Below are 19867 nucleotides of genomic sequence, written 5' to 3'. Positions count from 1 at the left end.
GGAGAAATGGACATTCAATTCCCTAGCAACAGCTCTGGTGGACATTCCTGCTATCAGCATGCCAATTGCACGCTCCCTCAAAACTTGCGACATCTGTGGCATTGTGCTGTGTGATACAACTGAAGATTTCAGAGTGGCCTCTTCTTGTGGCCAGTCTAAGGCCCACCTGTGCAATAATCATGCTGTCTAATCAGCATCTTGATATGGCACACCTGTGAGGTGGGATGGATTGTCTTGGCAAAGGAGAAGTGCTCACTATCACAGATTTAGATAGATTTGTGAACAATATTTCAGAGAACTGGTTATTTTGTGTATGTGGAAAATGTTTCACATCTTTGAGTTCATACCATAAAAAATGGGAGCAATAACAAAAGTTTGCGTTTATATTTTTGGTCAGTGTATATTTGTTACCTGGGGGGTATTCCAGAAAGCAGGTTATGCTAGCTCCCACGATAAGTTTGAGGCTAAGAAAGTTGATAACCTCAGCTTTCGGTTCCAGAAATGGAGGTATGTTTCAGGGTAGGTCAAGTTACCATGGCAACTCATGCTCTGAACATAACCTGGTCCGGAGCAGGTTTAGTTGAAGCTTAGTTTGTTTACAGAGAGGTGAAGCAGCATGGCGTGTCCATTTGAAGATGATTTAGTTGATGAAAAAGCTCAGATAATACTTTTTCCACCATGAGAGGGTGATAAGACCACAAGATAAACTTTTTTACTTTGATCTAACGTAATTATTTGCTTCAGTTAAGATAAATCATTTTTTTTGTTAGAAATTTTTTTGTTAAAAATTACACGTAGTTTTCAGACAGTTATTTTCCTTTCGTTCAAATTAATTCAATTAAGTAGGTGTAACTTTGATGCTGCTGTTAGATCGGCACCGCAAGGGATTCTGGGATATCATTCCCTTTGCCTGTCTGGACGGATTTGGGTTTAAGTGTGGGTTTTTTACAAAATGTGTTTAGTTGTATAGCTGTTTTACTGTGTTTCACCGTGTTTGGCCGAGCTATTTTATCCTACTATGCTTACGTCTCTGCACCATGAGTGAGAGTAAAGGATAGGATGATAAGTTTATATAGCACCCCTACCACTTAATACTGTTATGACAGTGACGGAAAATTCTTTGATGAGTTTTTGCACTCGGTGCATTTTTTCCCGTTCTTTTTATTGTTGTAAAAATGAGCATATCTGCCGGCTCAAACTTAGACATATGAAAGTTCAAGAAATATAAGTAATTAAGATGGAAAAAAGATTAATGGAGTAATGTGACATTTAGTTAGATAAATACGTAAATTTGAGTTGTATAAACAATTATTGTGTTTGAATAAATTTAACTAAATTATTTGAATTATTTTTCAGCCGTGTTACTTTTTTGATGGACTTATAATTTTTAACCGCCGTCATTAAAATCTCAGACTCCGTCTCACTTCCGTCTCAAGTGTCGCGCTTTCTTTTTTTTTCTCCACGCGTTTCCATGGTGACTCCAGAAATCGGCGATCTATTGAGAATGTCTTTATGTACCGTGCGTTAACCCAGGGTTACCAAGTCGAGCGTAATTACGCCAACTCATATCCGGTCTTTTGGAACCGACATACCCAGAGTAAGCAAGTTCAGGCGGATTTCAGCCAGAGTTCAGGCTCAAAGTCAGGCTAGTTTAAACATGCTTCCTGGAATACCCCCCAGAGCTTTAACCGGGGGCCTGTTTCAGAAAGGAGGTTCAACCAACTCTGAGGTTGAACTTGAACTCTGAGTTGGTCAATCGGGAGATTAACAACTCTGAGTTTTCTGTTTCAGAGAAGCTGATCCGAGTTAGATCAATCAACTCTGAGTGGACTGATTCGGAGGTGAGCGTGCGCACCGCGACTATAAGAAGCCATTATCAATGGAGCGCAGATATCACGAGTCACCATGGCAACCGTGAAAAAAAGAGGTCTGCGTATTTTTCGGCAGCTGAACTTGACGTGCTGCTGCAGAGTTACAGTGAATATGAGCACATATTACGGAAGAAAAGCAACACCGCTGCATCTGCAAAACAGAGACAGTTAGCGTGGAAAACATAGCTGCTCAAGTTAATGCCTAAGTTTGCATTTAAATCATTGTTATAAAATATTGACTGTAATAACTTTTTAAATAGCGTAAGGAGTGAAATAAAAAATGGCGATATTAAGGTGTACTTTTGAAGTGTTATTCCTGGTGTAAATGCATGAAATGCTGCATAGTGTACAGAACCAATCTGGGGAAAAATGCCTTTAACGTCTGTAATGTTTAGAGGACTTTTTTGCTAACCTTCCCCTCTTGCAAACGTTGGTCAGTTTAATATTAATACATGCAATTGTGTTTTTAAAAGTGAACTTTTGTCTACTGTTGAGCCTTTCGCTGCGCGAAGACTTCTCCTTTCTTTTCTCTCGTCTTTCCGACCGTGGTCAGAAGCGCAGGGGAGATTTCCTTCAGGGCCGAAGGGAATTCTCCTTCGGGGTTCACTTCCCGTTGGAAACCCTCAACCTCCAGAGCGGATTAAGAATGACTCCAAAACAGTTATTCTGGGAATGACACCTTCTCTTTATTTAACTAAGTGCTCGGTCCTCCGAACACACAATATATTCCACGCACACACCTGATGTTCATGATAGAGTGAGGTGGAAAAGGATGATTCGCTGTGGCGACCCCTGATGGGAAAAGCCGAAAGAGAAAGAAGACACACCTCTGCTCCGTGCTCACCCCCCCCCCCCCATCTGCACCTGCACTCGCCCCTCCCCTTGTCTCTCGTGGCTCGCACCCCGCTCAGCACACACACACTGCAACACTACCCTTGTATTGATCAAGTGGTATAGGTTTATACGGGATTAAGAAAGTAAGCAGTGCTAGCAAATTGTGTTTCCATAAGATAATTGTTACATTAATCTAATTCAAAGTCCCTGATTTCATTTTCACGTAGATGCAATCCTGCAGGAATTAAAAGAACATGGCAGCAGTTAAAAGTGAAAAAGAAATCGAGTCTTCTCAAAATCCTCGTACGAGGTAAATGTAATTCTCTACAAATTAATGCAGCCTCCTCGTCTATTGGGTCCTCCAAAAAAGGACAAGCCATTCTTGTCACTTAGACCGTCTCTGTGTGACGGACATTTGGGCAATGAAGGTTAAAGCGAAAAATACCGCTTCGTCTTTAAAAAGGGGAGGGGACCAGCAGAAACTTCGAGTTTGGAGAATAAAACCTGCTCCCGACCAGGTTAGGTTCACAGCATAAGTAACCATGGATACGGACTCCGAGTATAAATTACCTCTCTTTCAGAAACGGGTTTGACTTACTCTGCTTTCTCTGGTTTAACAAACCTCCCATTCTGAAACGGAAAACCCAGGGTTTCCCTGATTTCAGGGTTAATGCACTCAGAGTTTACACTTAACCTCCTTTCTGAAACAGGCCCCAGGTGGTGCAAAATTTTGGAACACACTGCCCAGTCATACAAAAAACTGTGCAAATTTTACAGAATTTAAAAATCCTTTGAAATGATTCTTTAGATCCATTGCTGCCAGAGTTTTTTGTTCTAGATTGCTTGATTTTTAATGTGAACATTGACGTTTTGTCTCTACTGTGCTGTATAAGCTATATGCCTTTCTCTTTGTTTGCAATGTCTGCATGTTTCTTTTGTTTTTTTTACCTGCCTTAGAACAACAGACAACAATTAGCTTCTGTGCTAATTCTGGCATAATTATGACCCAGCTATGCTAAAACATTGATTATTATGCATTTTCCTCATTTACATTTAAAACAAATTTGACATTCAACAAATATCCTGTTTTATTCTGTGCTGTCCTTACACAAAGGTTAAATATGTGACCTTATATCAATGTCAATTATGATTAAATGACAATCATCCAGCTGAAACCAATGCTCACTTTACAGAGGCAAAAAAACAAAGAAGAACTTAAGAAAGTGTAAAGTATTTCCTAACATAACTTTTAAATTTAAAAACATTTGTACTGTAGAGTTGACTGTCTTAAATTGCTATATTAACTCTGGAATTTCCATATGGTGGGTCGATGTCTTCCTGTTTTTTAATATCTCATGTATACTATTTCATCTTATCCTAATATAAACCAACACTATAAACCAACACTAACAAAGACTCTTTGGAATGAATTTTTAAAAATAGAATTATCTCCTCTGGTGCATACAGCAATTTGGATTCACTGAGTTTTTTTGTTTTTTTTTACTTTCTTGTCATAGTTTTTAAGAAAAATCAATGGGGATGTTTGTAGTTTTTCTATTATAAAACGTTTATTTTGTTCAACTGTTATTAAACTTTTATATAAAACATGTTTGCTGTTCTAATGTTAAAAAAATCAGAGCAAATGAAGGTTTGGGAAATTCAAAAGCAGTAGCAGAGTTCTGCTAGGTAAAAAAAATAATCAAATCTGTCCCAATGTGCTGCTCTCGCCAGCAGAGGGAGCTAAAAGCTGGAAAGTTCAGCATCAAAAATAGCTCTTCTCCGTGTCTGACAGGCATTTTCCACTCAGGGTCAGATGCTGCTGTTGTGCACTCTGGTAATCTGCTGTTTGGACTGTAAACATAAAAGTCAAAGCAGTGTTTACTTGGATGAAATCATTGCCCCCTAACTTTCCCCCATCCATTGGAAGGCATTCAACTTTTCACTCAATTATTTTCTTGTTTACTTGTTTTCTGTTTGTATGAAAGCAAAGTCAGCACTGACTCCTCTCTGCCAAATGTTCTGTCATGGATTTGGGAGGCGGTATGGGTCAGAGTGGGAGGGAGAGTCAGGTCTGAACAACTTGTCCACGATGCCATTCCTGTGCCAGCTGTAGCACGAACGTCTGCTGATTTGTGGCTTTGTGTCTGAATGCGAACTACACTTTGGTCTGCTCCTCATCTGGGGACCCATCCAAACGCTGACCAGAGAGGACAAAGGTATGCTGGGAACTCACTTCTCTCCTTTAAATTCATTCAACACACAGTTTGGGAAAATATTCAAAGAGTTTACAGAAATCTAAGATAAATAGTTTAAAACCAAAAAGAAAGCAAATTACCTGACAAGAAACATTTTCTGCGACATCAAATCTGACCTTACGAAATCACACTGTCTGTGTTGCGCTTTAGCACAGATAGCGTGGCCTAAATCATGCATTCAATTGAGCATAAGTCTGCTTTTGTTGGAATAGGATTTGTGGGAAGCCAATTACTCAAGTAGGCCATAAAGGAATAGTAACACTTGGTTCTTCTGGGGACAGAAAAACAGGCAAGGCGAGTACTGTTCGTCTTAACGTGCATTTACAAAAGCTTAAAATGTTTTCCTAATGGTCAATCAAATTCAAAATCACCCTTTGCTGCCCCTTGACAAGCTTTTAAGAGGCAACATAAGGGCTCATTGAATCAGTGACGTGTGAGGGGCGTCATTGATTTAGGTTTTGTCCACTCGTCCTGAAAGTAGACTAATGCAGCATAAGGAAGAGTATGAGCTATTTAACCCCTTCATGCCACATATCACTAATTCTCTAATTAGCGCCAGTTAATTTAGCCCTATTTTTAATATATCTGGAAATAGAGTCATGCACCAGAAAATCTTTTAACACAAAATTTACGTGCAAACAAAAGAGCTAGCAAACCAACCAGCACTGCTAGTTCTGTGGGAGGGGTTTTCACAGGTTAGTTAAATGAATGAAACTCAATTTTCAGGAGATAAAGATTGATTTAACCGTAACAGCACATGTTTAAAAAAAATAAAGAAATATGCTCAGAAAAAATAAAAAAAGTAATTTATAAAGTATCCATTCATTTTTTTAATCTGTTACTTTTAAGGGTCACGGGGTTGCTAGTGCCTAACGATAGCCAGCTACTAGCACTTCTTTTGTTGTTGCTGCAATGGCGGTTCTCGGCCACCGTAGGCTAAAGGCGGGGGTGCAACCTCAAGGACAGGAAATTAAAAAACTAATAGATACATTATGGAAATGTACAATAACTAAAAAATATAAGGGTGTTAAAAAAATGTATGTATATATATATATATATATATATATATATATATATATATATATATATATATATATATATATATATATATATATATATATTTTTTTTTTTTTTTTTTTTTTTTTGCATGATTTAAGCCATACTAAGGCAGCTTTTGAAGCATGAACGATGTTCTGAAACCAGAGAGAGGACAGACGGCAGAGAATGTGATACTACGCCTGTGAGTGAGGAGGGAAAATATCTATTTTGGGACTGGCGTAAGGGTGAAGAGCTGCAACAGTCAGCCCCTAACAACAGGGTCACCTTGAGACCAGCAGAACTCCCCCCAAAAAAACAAAAAACGGTCATCTTAGCTCATGAACCAGAGCAGGAATTCAACATTTACTCAGTTTGGATTAAGAGAAAAGTCGGAGAAATGCTGCAATTCTGCTCATGAACTGAACAGTTATCTCCATGTTGTGTCAGTAAAGTCACAGTCTGCTGATTGGCAGATGGAAATGTTCTGTATATGATCCCTAAACATAGAAAGATATGCGAGTTGAGGCTATTGATAGCTGCAACACAGAGTAAGCCAATGAGTCGTTTTTTCCAATGGCAAGAACACTGATGCCAACAAGAACACACACAGGTGAAAATGTCTGAGCTGAGAGTCTGAACAGAAACTAAAACTTCATCTGGAGATGTTTTGAGAGGATTCTGAAATGTTTGGTATGTGCATGATCTAGTGCAGGCATGTCCAAAGTCCGGCCCGTCATAAAATCAATAATATGTGGGAAGCCAATTACTCAAATAGGCCCAGAACATTCTTAAAAAATTTGATCTGGATTGTACTTTAATATAAGATAACCATTTTTTTCATCCCCACGTTGTTAAAATTTGGAATTTGACAGGGTAAAAATGTACTTAGATGTATTTCTGCTTTAAGAAGCAAAAATTTGCAACAGTATTTTCATAAAATAGTTCATTTGCATTAAGTGCTGTTAAAAAAGTTCGAAGAATGCAGGCCGAATGAACACATTTTCACCTTCCCATATCTGGACTCCCCTGATCCAGTGAGGCCCGATTTAAAGTTCTGATCTGAGATTAGTGACTAACTGTCTTATCAACTGTCTCTGCAGCAGCCAGCCTACATCCTGGAGGGAAAGGCCCCAGTCGAGCTCAGCAGAGGGGATGGAGGAGGCTCAGAGGCCAGATCCCTCAGCCCTGCTTCTCTGCCTCTGACCCAGATGGAGAGTTTGGGAGCCTGGCAGAGTGAGAGCTTGTTGGCAGAGTCCTGGTCTACGATGGGTGACGTAGACCCAGAGGATGCCAAGAGCCTGGACAGCAGTGACGGAGCAGCATTAACCGGGGAGGAGAATCATTCCTCCAATTCTGATATTGTCCATCTGGAGCGAGACGAGGTAGAGATGCTCGAAGAGGGGGAGGAGAGACAAAAAAGAAAAGGAGAGGAGGAGGACGACGAGGAGGAGCTGCAGGCTAGTGTGCTGGGTGAGGAGGAGGGGTCTGAACTCCAGGCTCCAGAGACTGTGGAGCTCTTGGTGTCGGCAGAGGAGCCTCGAACGAGTCGGGAGTTCAGGCATGTGGTCCCCCCAATGGCCCTCCCTCCTCTACCCATCGTCAAGCTGGATCCTCCCTCCACCACATCCACCCCGGTTCCATCAACCACAGCCTCTGAAGCAGAGGAGCCTTTTTCCATTCAAAGTCTCCATCCTCCTTCCATTTTGGCACCCATCCTTCCAGAGCCTTCAGAAACGAATCCACAAGAACCAACATTTTCACAGATTCCCTTCACGGATGTGGAAGAACATTTACTTAAAGAAAAGCCACAGCAGAAAGTAGAGCCAATGACTCCTAAGACTAAAGCCCTGAGCTCCTTTGAGCTGCTGTTGGGAGGCGCTGCTTTGGTGGCTGCTGTGGGAGTGCTGGCGTATGGCGCTTTAGCTTACTGCAAGAAGTAATAAACACCTCATTTGAATCTCAAAACAACTCATAATATCATCTATTTCAACAATTTCCAAGTAATTTATTCCAGTTAACCCTCTGGATTCTGTTTTAATTTGATTGAAACGTGTGCTACCTCAGATCCAAGCAGAGCTAACGGCCTTTACTTAACTGATCTTCAATAAACTTTAGCCAGTAAACTGCAAAAAACATAATGTAAAAAATACAGTTACACTATATAAATGTGTCTTTGATTATTTCAATAACATGCAATAAAAGTTTTACTCTGCAATCCACTGAAAATGTCCAACAAACCAGTGGAACATTTAAATCAGAACTAATGCCACAGGGATTTCCTTGTAGCGCTTCTGCTTTACCACACATTTGATTAATATTTTCATAATCTATTTTATGTAAAGAAAGGTTTTGAATGTAGATTGGAACTTGGTAACCCATTTAGCACTGGTTCATTTCATTTTTTTTTTTTGTTAACCAGATTTTCATTTTACTTTTTACATTCAGGTTTCTTTGACTTTTTAGTGCCTTGAGTATAAAACAGTTAAAAGAAAATATATGGTACAGTAGCATCCAACAATGTTGGAACTTCTGATTCATATTTTTATGTTATGCAACACATTCTTATGCATTTCAAGACAATTGACTTAAAATATAATTTTGGGCTTTTTCTGCGAGTGTGTGTGTTTTTAGGACTACAAACGGCATAAATGTTTGTGCACCACCGATCTGTGAGTCTTCCATTTATCTCATTCCCTGTGATTGTTCTAATCATGGTGGAAAAAGACCACTAGATAACAATCAGCAACTTCAAAGATGCTTTGTTTAAAAAGACGCTTTTAAACAAACCTAAAAATGTTGCATTTGGTAAAGAAGTCTGCATAATCTGGTTCATGTTTATCAGAAGTTGCTCGGTTGATTAAATAATTTTTCCTGCAGAATCTGATCACCCACTCTCAAAAATTCCACTTTTGTAGCACAAGAACGATTTTACATTTTAAGGATGTCATAAAATTATGTGAGAAAATTAAACAGGCCACAATATTTAATTTTCCTTTAATGCCTATATGAGTCTCTGTGGGATTAATAGGTTTGATGATGTGCCTGCAGGGTCATAAAATCCTTGTGGATGTAAACAATCTGTTCAGGATAAAAGTTTCAGAAAATAACATTAAACCCAATCACAAATCAAACTGAATCCTGGTCATTTGAAAACCTCAAATTTCTTTGTGGTTTTGCAGTATCATGACCCAAAAAAAATGAAAATGATAATAAATCAAGCTAAAACCAAAATTTCATTTTTAATTTTAATATAGATTTTTTCATAAAACCAGGTAAAATTTTTTGCTTTCAAACAAAAAAAAGGTGTCGTGGAACTGCAAAGCTTGAAAATGTTTAGCAATGCGCTTTATATAATCATTTTTTATGTAAGATATTGTCTTTTAACTTTGAATTTGCAGAGCGATCCACATTTAAGCCAAACACGAGCAGAGATTTTTTTAAAAAGGAGAAAAAAGGGTAATCTTCTATTGTTTTGACTCTGGTGGCTCCTTTCCTGAGGCAGAGTTGTTGATCTTTGATCACAGGATCGCAGGTTTGCCTTCCTGTGTATAGGAAGTGTCCTTGGGCAAGACACTGAACCCCAACACTAGCTAGTTACAGGTTTGCACCATGTCTGGTAGCGGAGCCTCCATCAGTGTGTGTGTGCATGGGTGTAGGAGCTTTGGGCCTTAAGCGAGGCAGAAAAGCATATACGTTTATACCAACCCATTTTATTGTCAGTCTAATGACCATTAGGAGCTGAAATAGCAGCTTATTTGGTTCAAGCTGGACGTTGCTTTAGAAAAAAGCTAAATCAGAGCTCGAAGCTATCACTGTACCAAAAGAAGAAACGGTTAAAAAACAATCAAGGAAAGTTAAAATAATCCAATTGTAGCTTAAATAATGAATGGTTGGCTTATTTGAATTTTACTTTGACCTTAAATTTTGTTCAAAGTAACATTTAAGCTTGGTGTACCGTTTCCTTCCTGCCCTCTAGTGGACAACCCTGTTTATTGCAGTAATCTGAGAACATGCAAATTGTTTAAACTTTAGGAAAATAAAGGATAGATGTGAAGTTCAAATAAAGCACTTTATGATATATAAAACTTGAAATAATAAAAATAAACACTTGTTACAACCGTTCCATCTAAAACCACCTCAAAACACCAAAACAGGTAAAGTCACTTTCTCCAGGCACAGTTTTGTTAAACTGATGCTCTTGTGCAGGACACAATGATTCCACAGATAACGATGATAAATCTGTGGTTACACAGGCATTCATGCCAATAGGTTTAGACAAGTGTGGCTTCAACACTTCTTGATTTTTTCATAAAGTGCCAGTAAATAAAAAAGAACAATGGTGTTGACTATGTTGCGGTTAGCGTGCCGTTCCCACACCGCAGCCAGAATGCACGCAGCTAATAAAAATGAGAAGGGGAAGGAAAGTGCTTCTTTGTTCGGAGGCACACAGCTGCATCACGGCTGCTGTGTTGGAAAATAATACTGCAATACAAAAAAAATGCCATATACAATACATGACGCTTCATATTTTTCCTCTCCACCCCATCAAACGTTTCTCTAGACATAATAATTAGCAGCATTCATCAGCTATTTGAATTACTTATACAGTTTAAAAGTTTTACAACAGAAACAGAGTAAAAAACAAAAAAAAAATGTCTGGACAAAGCAGAAAAGAGAAAGAGGCAGAGAACAGAAAACAGAACAGAACAGAACAGAACAGATAAAAGTGAATGAGAAAAGAAAAGCAAAAGACCAGCGAGCGTAGAACAAAACAAAATAGAACAGAGAACAAAATAAAATGAAAAACAGTATATAGAACTGAAAAGTGAAAAGAAAAAACACAGAACAGAAAATAATAAAACACATCAGAGAACAAAAACAGAAAAAGAAGAAAAGACAGAACAGAACAAGTCATCAACAGAGAATAGAACCAGATCCAAAACAAAGCAGAACATAGAACCCAATATATCAGAACATAGAACAGAACAGAAAACAAAACAATTTACAGAACTGAACAAAAAGAAAAGACCCAAAGCCAAAATACAACAACATGGAATATAATACATGAGAACATAGAACAGAACAGAGCCTGAATAGAACAAGAGACACAAGAGAACAGAACAAAGCAAATAACAGAACAGAAAAAAAGAATAGAACAAAGCAAAAAGAAAGCAGAACACAGAATGTATGACATTAGAACATGGGATAGAACAGAGAGCACAATAGAATAAAAAACACAGTAGAATAGAAATAAATGGAAACAAAATAGAACAGAAGAAATGACATAGAAAAAGGACAAAGAACAGAACCAAACACAAAGCAAAAAAGAAAAAAGAACCAAATGCCATAGAAGAAAGAACAAAAAACTGAACCCAAAAACTGAATTATAAACAACGCAGAAAACAAAATAAAATCAAAAAGAAAACAGACAGCAAACCGGAGAACAAAACAGAACAAAATACCAAACAGAACGGAGAACATAATAAGGAATATATAATAGCAAACACAGGTCAGAACAGAACACAGACCATAAGACAGAACAAAATAGAACAGAGACCAGAGAACTGAGAACAGAGAGGAAAATATTCCACAGAACAGAGAATAGAATGAAGAACAGAACAGGGAATAAAGAAGACAGAAAAAAGGAAAAGAGAACAGGTCAGAGAAAAGAACAGTAAAGAACAGAGAATGGAACAAAGACGGCAACAGACAAAAGTATCAGAAAGGAGAGAACAGGATGGAGAACGGAAAGCAAAGGATAGAAAATCCTAGAACAACAGAATAAGAACCGTATACAACAGAACAGAAAAAAAGCCAAACAGAACAAAAAAACAAACAGAGAGCAGAACAGAGGTCATAAAAAACAACAACAGGAAAAGACTAGAGAAGAAAACTAAATGGCCCAGATTAGATTAGAGTGGAATAATTGCTCACCATGATAAAAAGGTTATGTTAACATTGAAGCTCTTGAATAGTTTTAGGAAGAACGTCATCACCTTTGCTAGCATGAAATAGGTTTTTTAGACTCTTTGCATCAGCTGTTGGGATCTGTAGATCTGCTCTCTAAGTTTCTTAGGCTGTTCCCACACAGACATGTGCAGTATCTCAGATGATCAAACTCTAAAACACACACAGATCATTTCGTTTGTTCACACATGACGGACAACCACCGGCCATCATCTCCAGGGCAGAACAAATGCAACACAAAGGCAGTTCGCAGCCTTCAGGCTTTGCTGCTGCTGACAGCCTGAGGCCTCTAATTTATGAAGCTTCACCCCGAATGGAAACAGGGAGCGAAGGAGCGGGAGAGGAGACAAGGTTTGTGGTTCTGAGCTTTTATCAGTTTGCAGCACAGGCAGGAAACACATGCACTCCCTTGTATGTTTGCATGCTTGCAGACACCACAAACACAATGGTAATTTCCTGCAGCAAGGTGCTTTTTTTTAACGTATTTTTTACAAATATTTTACAAATTCTAACAGGGAAAAACACAAAATCCTCATTTATAAGCATTCAAGCAATAATAAAGAATTCCAGAGTAGAATAATTATACATGAAGGACAGATAATCACGCCAGAAGTTTGTCATATAAAGTTGTTAAATATTTAACATATGGTTTTATTTTACAGCCAAAAAAGTGAGAACCCCACATGGGATTGATAAATCCCACATCAACGAAGTCCAAAGGGGAAGCAGATTATGTAATATGTGTTCATTCCATAATCTGTGCATTTCCATTTTATTGTTTCAATGGATGTTTCCAGCCTGACACTGCATGCACTCACACCTGTAATGAGCTGAAAGGGGAACTGTGGGAACGAGTCAGTTGATATTTAAAACTGTGCCCTTGAGATAAATAACTTCTCAAAAAACTGAAGCTTATTTAAACATGAGGGCTGGCTTTGTGGGGAAAGAGGCACACGTGCTGACTTTAACAGTAGCCTGCTCAGAATTAACTATTAACCTTTACAATCCTGCTTATATGAGGCGGTGTTTGCAACATTTGGGTCTAAATAGTCACAACTTTTATATTGAAGATTGTTGATATAAGACGGAAAACTTTTGCTATAAGAAGCAAGGGCAATAAAAATGATTTGCATTTTTCTGTTTTCAGGACATTTTTTGCAGGATTTCAAAATAAAAGTTTTGAAGCTTGCTGATATAAGAGAAAAATGTTGCGTTAAGACGAACATTTTGACTTTTTCTACTAGGGACAGTAAAAAGTTAATAGCATTTTTCTGTTTTTATGAACTTTTCTGCAGGATTTCAAAATAAAAGTTTACATTTGAAACTGAAAACGACATCAATTCATTTTTGATGCAAAAACAAAAAAAAATACATTTGTTTGTCATGTAAATTTTCTACTGTGCAGTATTTACTGGAGATCTAGAGCATTTTCCTTTTTCACGGATGCATATATGTGCACAAGCCTGATCTCTCTGAAGATGTGTTTAGATATAAAACTTGTGCCCAGTATGCAAATACTTTGGTCAGGTCTAGAATCAGTGGCACTCCAAGCTTCAACAAGTTTGAAAAAAGCTTTTGTTGTTGGTAGATTGGTATCTTCACAGCAAGAGAGAGAGAGATGGTCAGCTCCCAGCTTCCAAAAAAGAAGAAGTATTTGATGTAAACACATTTAAATGGACCGTCCTCTTTGCCTAAATTATATTTGAGCACCTCCAACACCTGTTCACAGGTCTTGGTGCTGGGCCATGTATAAATACCTGTGCACACGGCGTACCTGTGTCAGTGCAGTGGGGTTCACATATTAGGACTAGAAATGTCCTCAGCTGAGGGAAACACTCAGTCATACAAGATGGTGAGTTGTAACAATGATGCGCTTGTATACAAAATGCCTTAATACAGAACATTTGGTCACATTAAGGAAAATGTTGCAGGTTTTTAATGTTTTGGCTTTTTTTCTGCGCTGTCAGATGTCTTTAGACCACGACATCAACCAGCACTTTCAGGACGCAATCGATGTGCTTCAACAGCATTCGCACAGTTCATACTATGATTCAGGTAGAGTTTGCATTTACTTTCTTTCATACATATTTTATATTGGAAACTGAATAATGTTGAACCTAGTTTCATTTTTTTTCTGCTAGATTACACATATTACGAGCATCTGAGTTTACAGCAGTCGTCTCTGCCGTGTCAGATCCGCTGTCTCTTCACACACCCATCGGACGTCCCGGCTCCAGTGTTTGACTGGAGTGACGCAACTGTAAGTACCATAAGGAATATATAGGATGGAAAGTCCGGCTTGTAGCGATGGCGGAGAGTTAAATTTGGATTTGTAATTCTTTCAGCAGCAGTCTTGGAGTCAGGCGATGACGGATGTCCCATCGAGCCACTCAGTGAAGAACGAAACCCCACATTTTTACTCCATCTTACCACCACAGAGAAGCAGTAAAGGTGATTGTATTTGGATTGAAAAGAAAACTCCATCATTATGTTTTACAGCCATAACTAAATCCAACTTCTCTTCTTGCTTTTAGGTCGTAAAAAGCTCAGACTTTATGAATACCTCCATGAAGCCCTAAATGACCCCAGCATGGGCGACTCAATCCAGTGGACGGACAGCGGCAGTGGCACTTTCCACTTTGTCTCCAAAAATAAGGAGAAGCTGGCTGAGTGCTGGGGACAGCGCAAGGGCAACCGTAAGACCATGACTTACCAGAAAATGGCAAGAGCTTTAAGAAACTACAGCCGCACAGGAGAGATAGTCAAAGTGCGCCGTAAGCTCACCTATCAGTTCAACGCCGAAATCCTGCACAAGCTGGGCTCTGCACAGGCACCCATGCACCTGCCCTGCCACCCAGCACCACAGGTCCAAACCCAGCAGCAAAACCCGGCTGAGCAGGGCTACTGTGGTTCTGCGGGCACAGACTGGCCCGGCTGGTACGGACACTATCAGCTCCAGGAAGACTATGACCTGGCGACAAGCTTCACATCACACACGTCAGCCAAACTCTAGGCTGCCGTTCAGAGGATTTTGTTCGACCTGCAAACTTTAGGGCTTGTGTGTTGAAAAATCAGACTGCAGATTCACCTGCAAAAAAACAAACAAAAACAAAATCAGTAAGGACTGCACTTGTTTCAGCAGTTTTTGTAAATATTTTGTACATTTCTATGACTGTAACCACTTTTATAATTGAATGTTTTTCTATTACATTAAAATTTCAAAACAGTTTACTTTTTCTTTCTAGCTGTCTGTTTAAGTGGTGGATCAGTTAGTTTCACCAATTTAAGTTTTTTTTTCTACTGGAAATAAAGTAAAATAACATCTTTCTTTTTTTAAACTTAAAATATGATTTAAGCATTTTTTTAACATGTTTTTCCTATAAGATTTTCTTTTAAAGTAAATGCTTTCCTTACTTTTATGCAGTATCATGAACTCAGTACAACAGATTGTTTTCTATCTGTAGGTTTAGTCACAGTTTATAACGCAAACACTGTAGATTATCGTTTAAACTATTTTATTCAAATGCATTGTAAGGTGTACAGAAAAAAACTAATTACAAGAGGTTTAAACACAGATTTACTGTAAATTGTTTGATAGATTGTGTAAATTAATATAAATACACAAAAAGATCATTTGGATTTTCTGTTTGCTAGATCTATCTAAAAATGTTAATTTTTACTTGCTACTTTAGATATAAACTAAAAACTTTTACTAAAAAGTAAAATCTGGAAATAAATACTGGCATGATTTATCTGTGTTGCTTAGTCTCTTATGGTTTAATATATAATAAATATTTAAAAGTTTAAATATGTTAATGCTATTCTTTTTATAAATAAAGTTTGTATGCTATGGAGTTTGGTATGTTTCTTACATTGTTTGAATATAATACAACTCTTTTGTGACCTTCTGAAGTTATTGAAAAGAAAGAGAGAGAGAGAGAAAAGAAAAATTACCTTCAAAGTATTTGGCAGTGTCTCCAATAAAGTGAATTATTGCAACAGGCATGCAAATTCTAAAATTTAGACACATCCTGAGAGGAAAAACATGCCAGCGAGAGGGTTTTTTCCTGAAAAGAGAGCAGCGTGGGGAGGGAAACCTCGAGACCAAGTCTTATCTGCTTCAGCGGGGAGGATGTGGTCAGTGCTCGGTTGTCTGGTGAGGATGGTGGGGCTTTGTAGGATGGGTGGTCATTGTTTTTGTCAACCCGGGGTAGAGAAAACGTTTTGAATAGAGCCCACTCCCATAGGGGATATAATAAGTCTCCAAGGACCTGAGTGTTCAGAAGTTCGTTGAAATTCTCCCTAACTACAACGGCTGGACTGAAGGAGATCCTCAGCGGTTATGGTAAAAAAAACAGACAGAGATCGTTTAGATGCCATAAAATGTCTTTTAAAGTTGATCTTTTTTTCTTTTAGGATGCTCAGTCTGATTTGGAGGTGATATTAGAGTTTCTGGAGGAATATTATAGACAAACTACTTCAGAAAATGGTAAGACCAAAGAGTATTTAATTTTTCACGTTTTTTCTTTTTTGATTATTTCCTCTTTTTTTTTAGTAGACAAGATGTCCTGGACTACAGGTGATCCTGCAAATGAAACATACAATCAACCGTGGACAGAACATTCTGTAAGCATAAGAATGACTTCAAACTGATCTTTGCATTGTTTGTTACTCTGCTGATGATGTTCCGTTACTGAAAAGTAAAATAATGTCATCAAAGAGCATCAGACCTGCCCCTCAACCTTTCCTGGCACACGACACTCGACCGGCCTTTCACCAAAGTACGACAGCATCAGTGCCTGAGCGTGGGTCAGTGCCAAACTTTGTATCAACAAGACAATCAGCAAAACACAAAGCCACAGCAACAGGGAGTGGTGAGTTCTGCTTTTCTAGTTATTAGATACAGTTATTGCCACAGCTGCTATTAGCCTGGGGAAACAATACCGCAAGAGTAAATAAGAGACCTTCCCTTTACCGTCAAAAGACAATAGAGCTGTGCTCGGCTTAAGTCAATGGCTGATTTTACATATCTATCAGATAACTGCAGTGTTTACAAACTTTAATCTCCTCCATGCCATCTCGAGAGATTTTCAGGGAAATGTTGCAGTTGTGGAAAAGATTTACTGTAACCAGCAGTTACTGGTTTGGCATGGCCTGCAACCTGTATACACTTTGAATCTTCAGCGAATCATTTCCTAACTATTTACTGTTTTTCCTACGGCTGCAGGTAGAAAAGTGCGACTCTTTCACTTCCTGTTTGAGATGCTGGAGGACCCGAGCATGGCTCACTGTTTGTCCTGGGTGCCGGCGGCCACCGGCGTTTTCCGCTTTTCCTCCAGGAATAAGGACCAGGTGGCAGCGCTGTGGGGGCAGAAGAAGGGGAACAAGAGACCCATGACTTACCAGAAAATGTCACGGGCGCTCAGGAACTATGCCCGGTCAGGAGAAATATTTAAAGTAAAGAAGAAACTCACCTATCAGTTTAGTTACAACACCTTGATGTCGCTGCAGATGCGTTACCATAGAGACCAGTAGACTCAATGTAGAGCTTGTGTTGTTTTTCTTCTGAATGTCATGTTTTTCATGTTTTGGTAGTTTTCATCTTTACCATGTTGATTTTTCTAAATGAATTTATCACTAATAATAAAGTGTGTTAAAGAAATGTTGACATTTTTAAGGGTATGTTTTAACCTTCAAATGCAACTTTGTTAATCTACTGTGTTTAACTGTTAATTAAATAATTTTCTAATTCTTCTACTGTTGTCAAAGTGCAGTAAAACACCAAATATGGCAGACACAAAACTGACATATTATCTTAAAACTGATCCTGAAATAATAAAATATAATAAGTGCAAAAAAATTTTTTTTTTGGGATGGAAAGACATGCATTCAATTAAAAAAAGAACGAGTGTTCTTCGTTCTAATTATTTTGATGTATTCAATCTTTTTAAAAACTGGTGTTTTTTTAACTATTTTTTATGTGTTTTTCATGCTAAATTTTTTCTGTCCTTTGTGCTACTATTTCTATAAACTACAAAAGCAAAGAGATATGAATACATAAACTAGAACAATAAAACACCTGTTTTCTATTGAATACACGAAAAAATTAGAATGAAGAACACCTTTGTTTTTGTTTTTTATTGAATGCAATACGCTTGCATTGTTTATTTTATGGGGAATGCAAAAAAAATAAAGAGGCAAAAAGTAGAATAATTTTTGACAAGCATATTCTCGTGCTGCTTTTTGTGTTTTCCTTAGTCAAGAGGTTTGAAAAATGTGTGTATGCTAACTTAGTATACAAAATTACAAGAGTAAAATAAGATATGTCAGACAAGGACTGCACACTAAATCGCAAATTTATCGTTATCGCAATATCAAGCTGTGCAATACACATATCGCAAAAGTCGGTGAAAATTGAAATAAATGGTTACCTTAAATGTTCTAAAACAATCTTATGGCAGCTTGAAGTATTTAACAAATAAAATTAATCCTTTATGCATTTAACCAATTAGATCTGAGCCCTCAAGTTGTTGACCTATCGGATGGAGCTCTTTTATGTTATGTTTGCCTCCTATGTAGACTAGGGTTAAATCTTATTTAAATTAAACTGTTGCAGTGAAATGGAAAATGATGTTTTTGGTTGTTTTGTTATTTATTCATATATCGCAAGTTATATCGTCATCGCAATATTGAAAACTAATATCGCATATCGCGAGTTTTCCTTATATCGTGCAGCCCTATGTCAGACAGTCCCAAAATGTTGTATATAATCTTAAATCCTTTCAACTCATTTCAAATCAACAGCTTTACTCAGTCATTCTGTTTGTCAGAATAACCATTCTTGTTTCTCTACCTTTTTTTAACATGTACTTGCCAATACTAATTTTTTTCATGATTTTTCTCTGTAGTGCACATTATTCAAGTTATACACTAACCAATCAGATGCCTCCATAAAAGAATGTGGTCTTGTGTCAAATGTTTTAAATGTTTGATTAATACTTTTAACTGTGTGGACTTCCATCAAGCTCACTCCTGATTGGCAAGACTGGTTGAAATAGAAATGCTGACTTGACCGACTCGGACCAATCACTGCTTACTGGGATGGTCGACCTCTGATCGGAAGATTGCAGGTTCGATTCCCGCCTTGCCCGCCCATGTGTCAAAGCGTCCTTGGGCAAGACACTGAATCCCTCCTTAACCCTGGTGGAAGGTTGGCACAAGTGTTCGGGAGCAGAGCCACCACCAGTGTGTGAATGGGTCTGTGACTGTAAGACGCTTTGGGCCTTTGAGGAAGATAGAAAAGCACTATTTAAGTATACGCCATTTACATACTTATATCATCTGGTTCCAATATGGTGACGTGCATTTTATGAAAAAATTCGACTGAATTGATTGAGCCATTTTCTATGTGTGATGTCACACTCACACACATATTCAGTCAAAGATTTCTACACATTTCTAATGTATTTTTTTAAACAAAAAAAAGGATGGACAGAAAAATTCCTGCTGAACTTTAAAGTTATTGTGCAAACAAAATGGGTTTTTGGGAAATTATGGTGATGACGCAAAAGAGGTAAGAAAGAGGTAAGAGGTAAGCATAGAAAACGTTCCTGGGATTGCACAAAGATCTAAAATTCTGTTACTTTATATTCTTGAAAAAAAGCAAACTATTAAAGCTCAAATGATTTCAAGTTTAAAATGTTGTATGTAATTGATGAATTATGAGCAAATCTGAAACTCGTTATGGTATTTGACTGTCATACATTTTTTTAACCAATTTTATCAAGTTTTCTGTAAGTTTGGAGACCTGCTTTCTAATAATAAACAGCTTGTTTCTGGGGACAAAAGTCTTAGGGCCTCTTCACAAGTGTGCAATGAACCAGAGGGTGTCAGTGTAGCCCT

The 19867-nt window shown here is 38.0% G+C and overlaps 1 protein-coding gene and 3 long non-coding RNA genes across 5 annotated transcripts; 3 read left to right on the top strand and 1 right to left on the bottom strand.

The window, feature by feature from the left end:
• Window positions 1-4495: 4495 nt before the first annotated feature.
• LOC111946941 (uncharacterized) lies at window positions 4496-8662 on the top strand. Its single transcript, XR_013653483.1, has 2 exons — window positions 4496-4921; window positions 7099-8662. It is a non-coding gene; the product is annotated as an uncharacterized LOC111946941 (long non-coding RNA).
• Window positions 8663-13646: 4984 nt separating this feature from the next.
• LOC101161109 (transcription factor Spi-C) lies at window positions 13647-15819 on the top strand. 2 transcript variants are annotated; one of them, XM_004083187.5, is made up of 5 exons: window positions 13647-13817; window positions 13933-14020; window positions 14107-14225; window positions 14314-14416; window positions 14500-15819. In XM_004083187.5, exons 1-5 carry the CDS (start codon window positions 13779-13781, stop codon window positions 14976-14978), a joined length of 828 nt encoding a protein of 275 aa, XP_004083235.2. In that variant the 5' UTR covers window positions 13647-13778; the 3' UTR covers window positions 14979-15819. The 2 variants fall into 2 exon arrangements, with proteins under 2 accessions (XP_004083235.2, XP_011489503.1); XM_011491201.4 differs by having other exon boundaries at window positions 14311-14416.
• LOC144989343 (uncharacterized) lies at window positions 14858-17329 on the bottom strand. Its single transcript, XR_013653485.1, has 2 exons — window positions 17255-17329; window positions 14858-15053 (listed from the first exon to the last, which is right to left on the bottom strand). It is a non-coding gene; the product is annotated as an uncharacterized LOC144989343 (long non-coding RNA).
• LOC144989342 (uncharacterized) lies at window positions 16148-16826 on the top strand. The gene is made up of 4 exons (XR_013653484.1): window positions 16148-16310; window positions 16382-16454; window positions 16521-16591; window positions 16686-16826. It is a non-coding gene; the product is annotated as an uncharacterized LOC144989342 (long non-coding RNA).
• Window positions 17330-19867: the final 2538 nt, after the last annotated feature.

The sequence above is a fragment of the Oryzias latipes genome, chromosome 23, assembly GCF_053564925.1.
Source record: "Oryzias latipes strain Hd-rR chromosome 23, Olatipes_Hd-rR_3.1".
Taxonomy (NCBI): Eukaryota; Metazoa; Chordata; class Actinopteri; order Beloniformes; family Adrianichthyidae; genus Oryzias; species Oryzias latipes.
The sequence above is the reverse complement of the archived record's forward strand: the minus strand, read 5'-3'. Positions and strand labels throughout refer to the sequence as shown.

What these genes read in the sequence shown, in the direction of transcription:
- LOC101161109 (XM_011491201.4), top strand. Translation starts at nt 13,779, where the DNA reads ATGTCCTCAGCTGAGGGAAACACTCAGTCATACAAGATG. An exon ending in CAGTTCATACTATGATTCAG is followed by an intron (nt 14,021 to 14,106) that starts GTAGAGTTTGCA and finishes TTTTTCTGCTAG; the next exon opens with ATTACACATATTACGAGCAT. An exon ending in ACCACAGAGAAGCAGTAAAG is followed by an intron (nt 14,417 to 14,499) that starts GTGATTGTATTT and finishes TCTTGCTTTTAG; the next exon opens with GTCGTAAAAAGCTCAGACTT.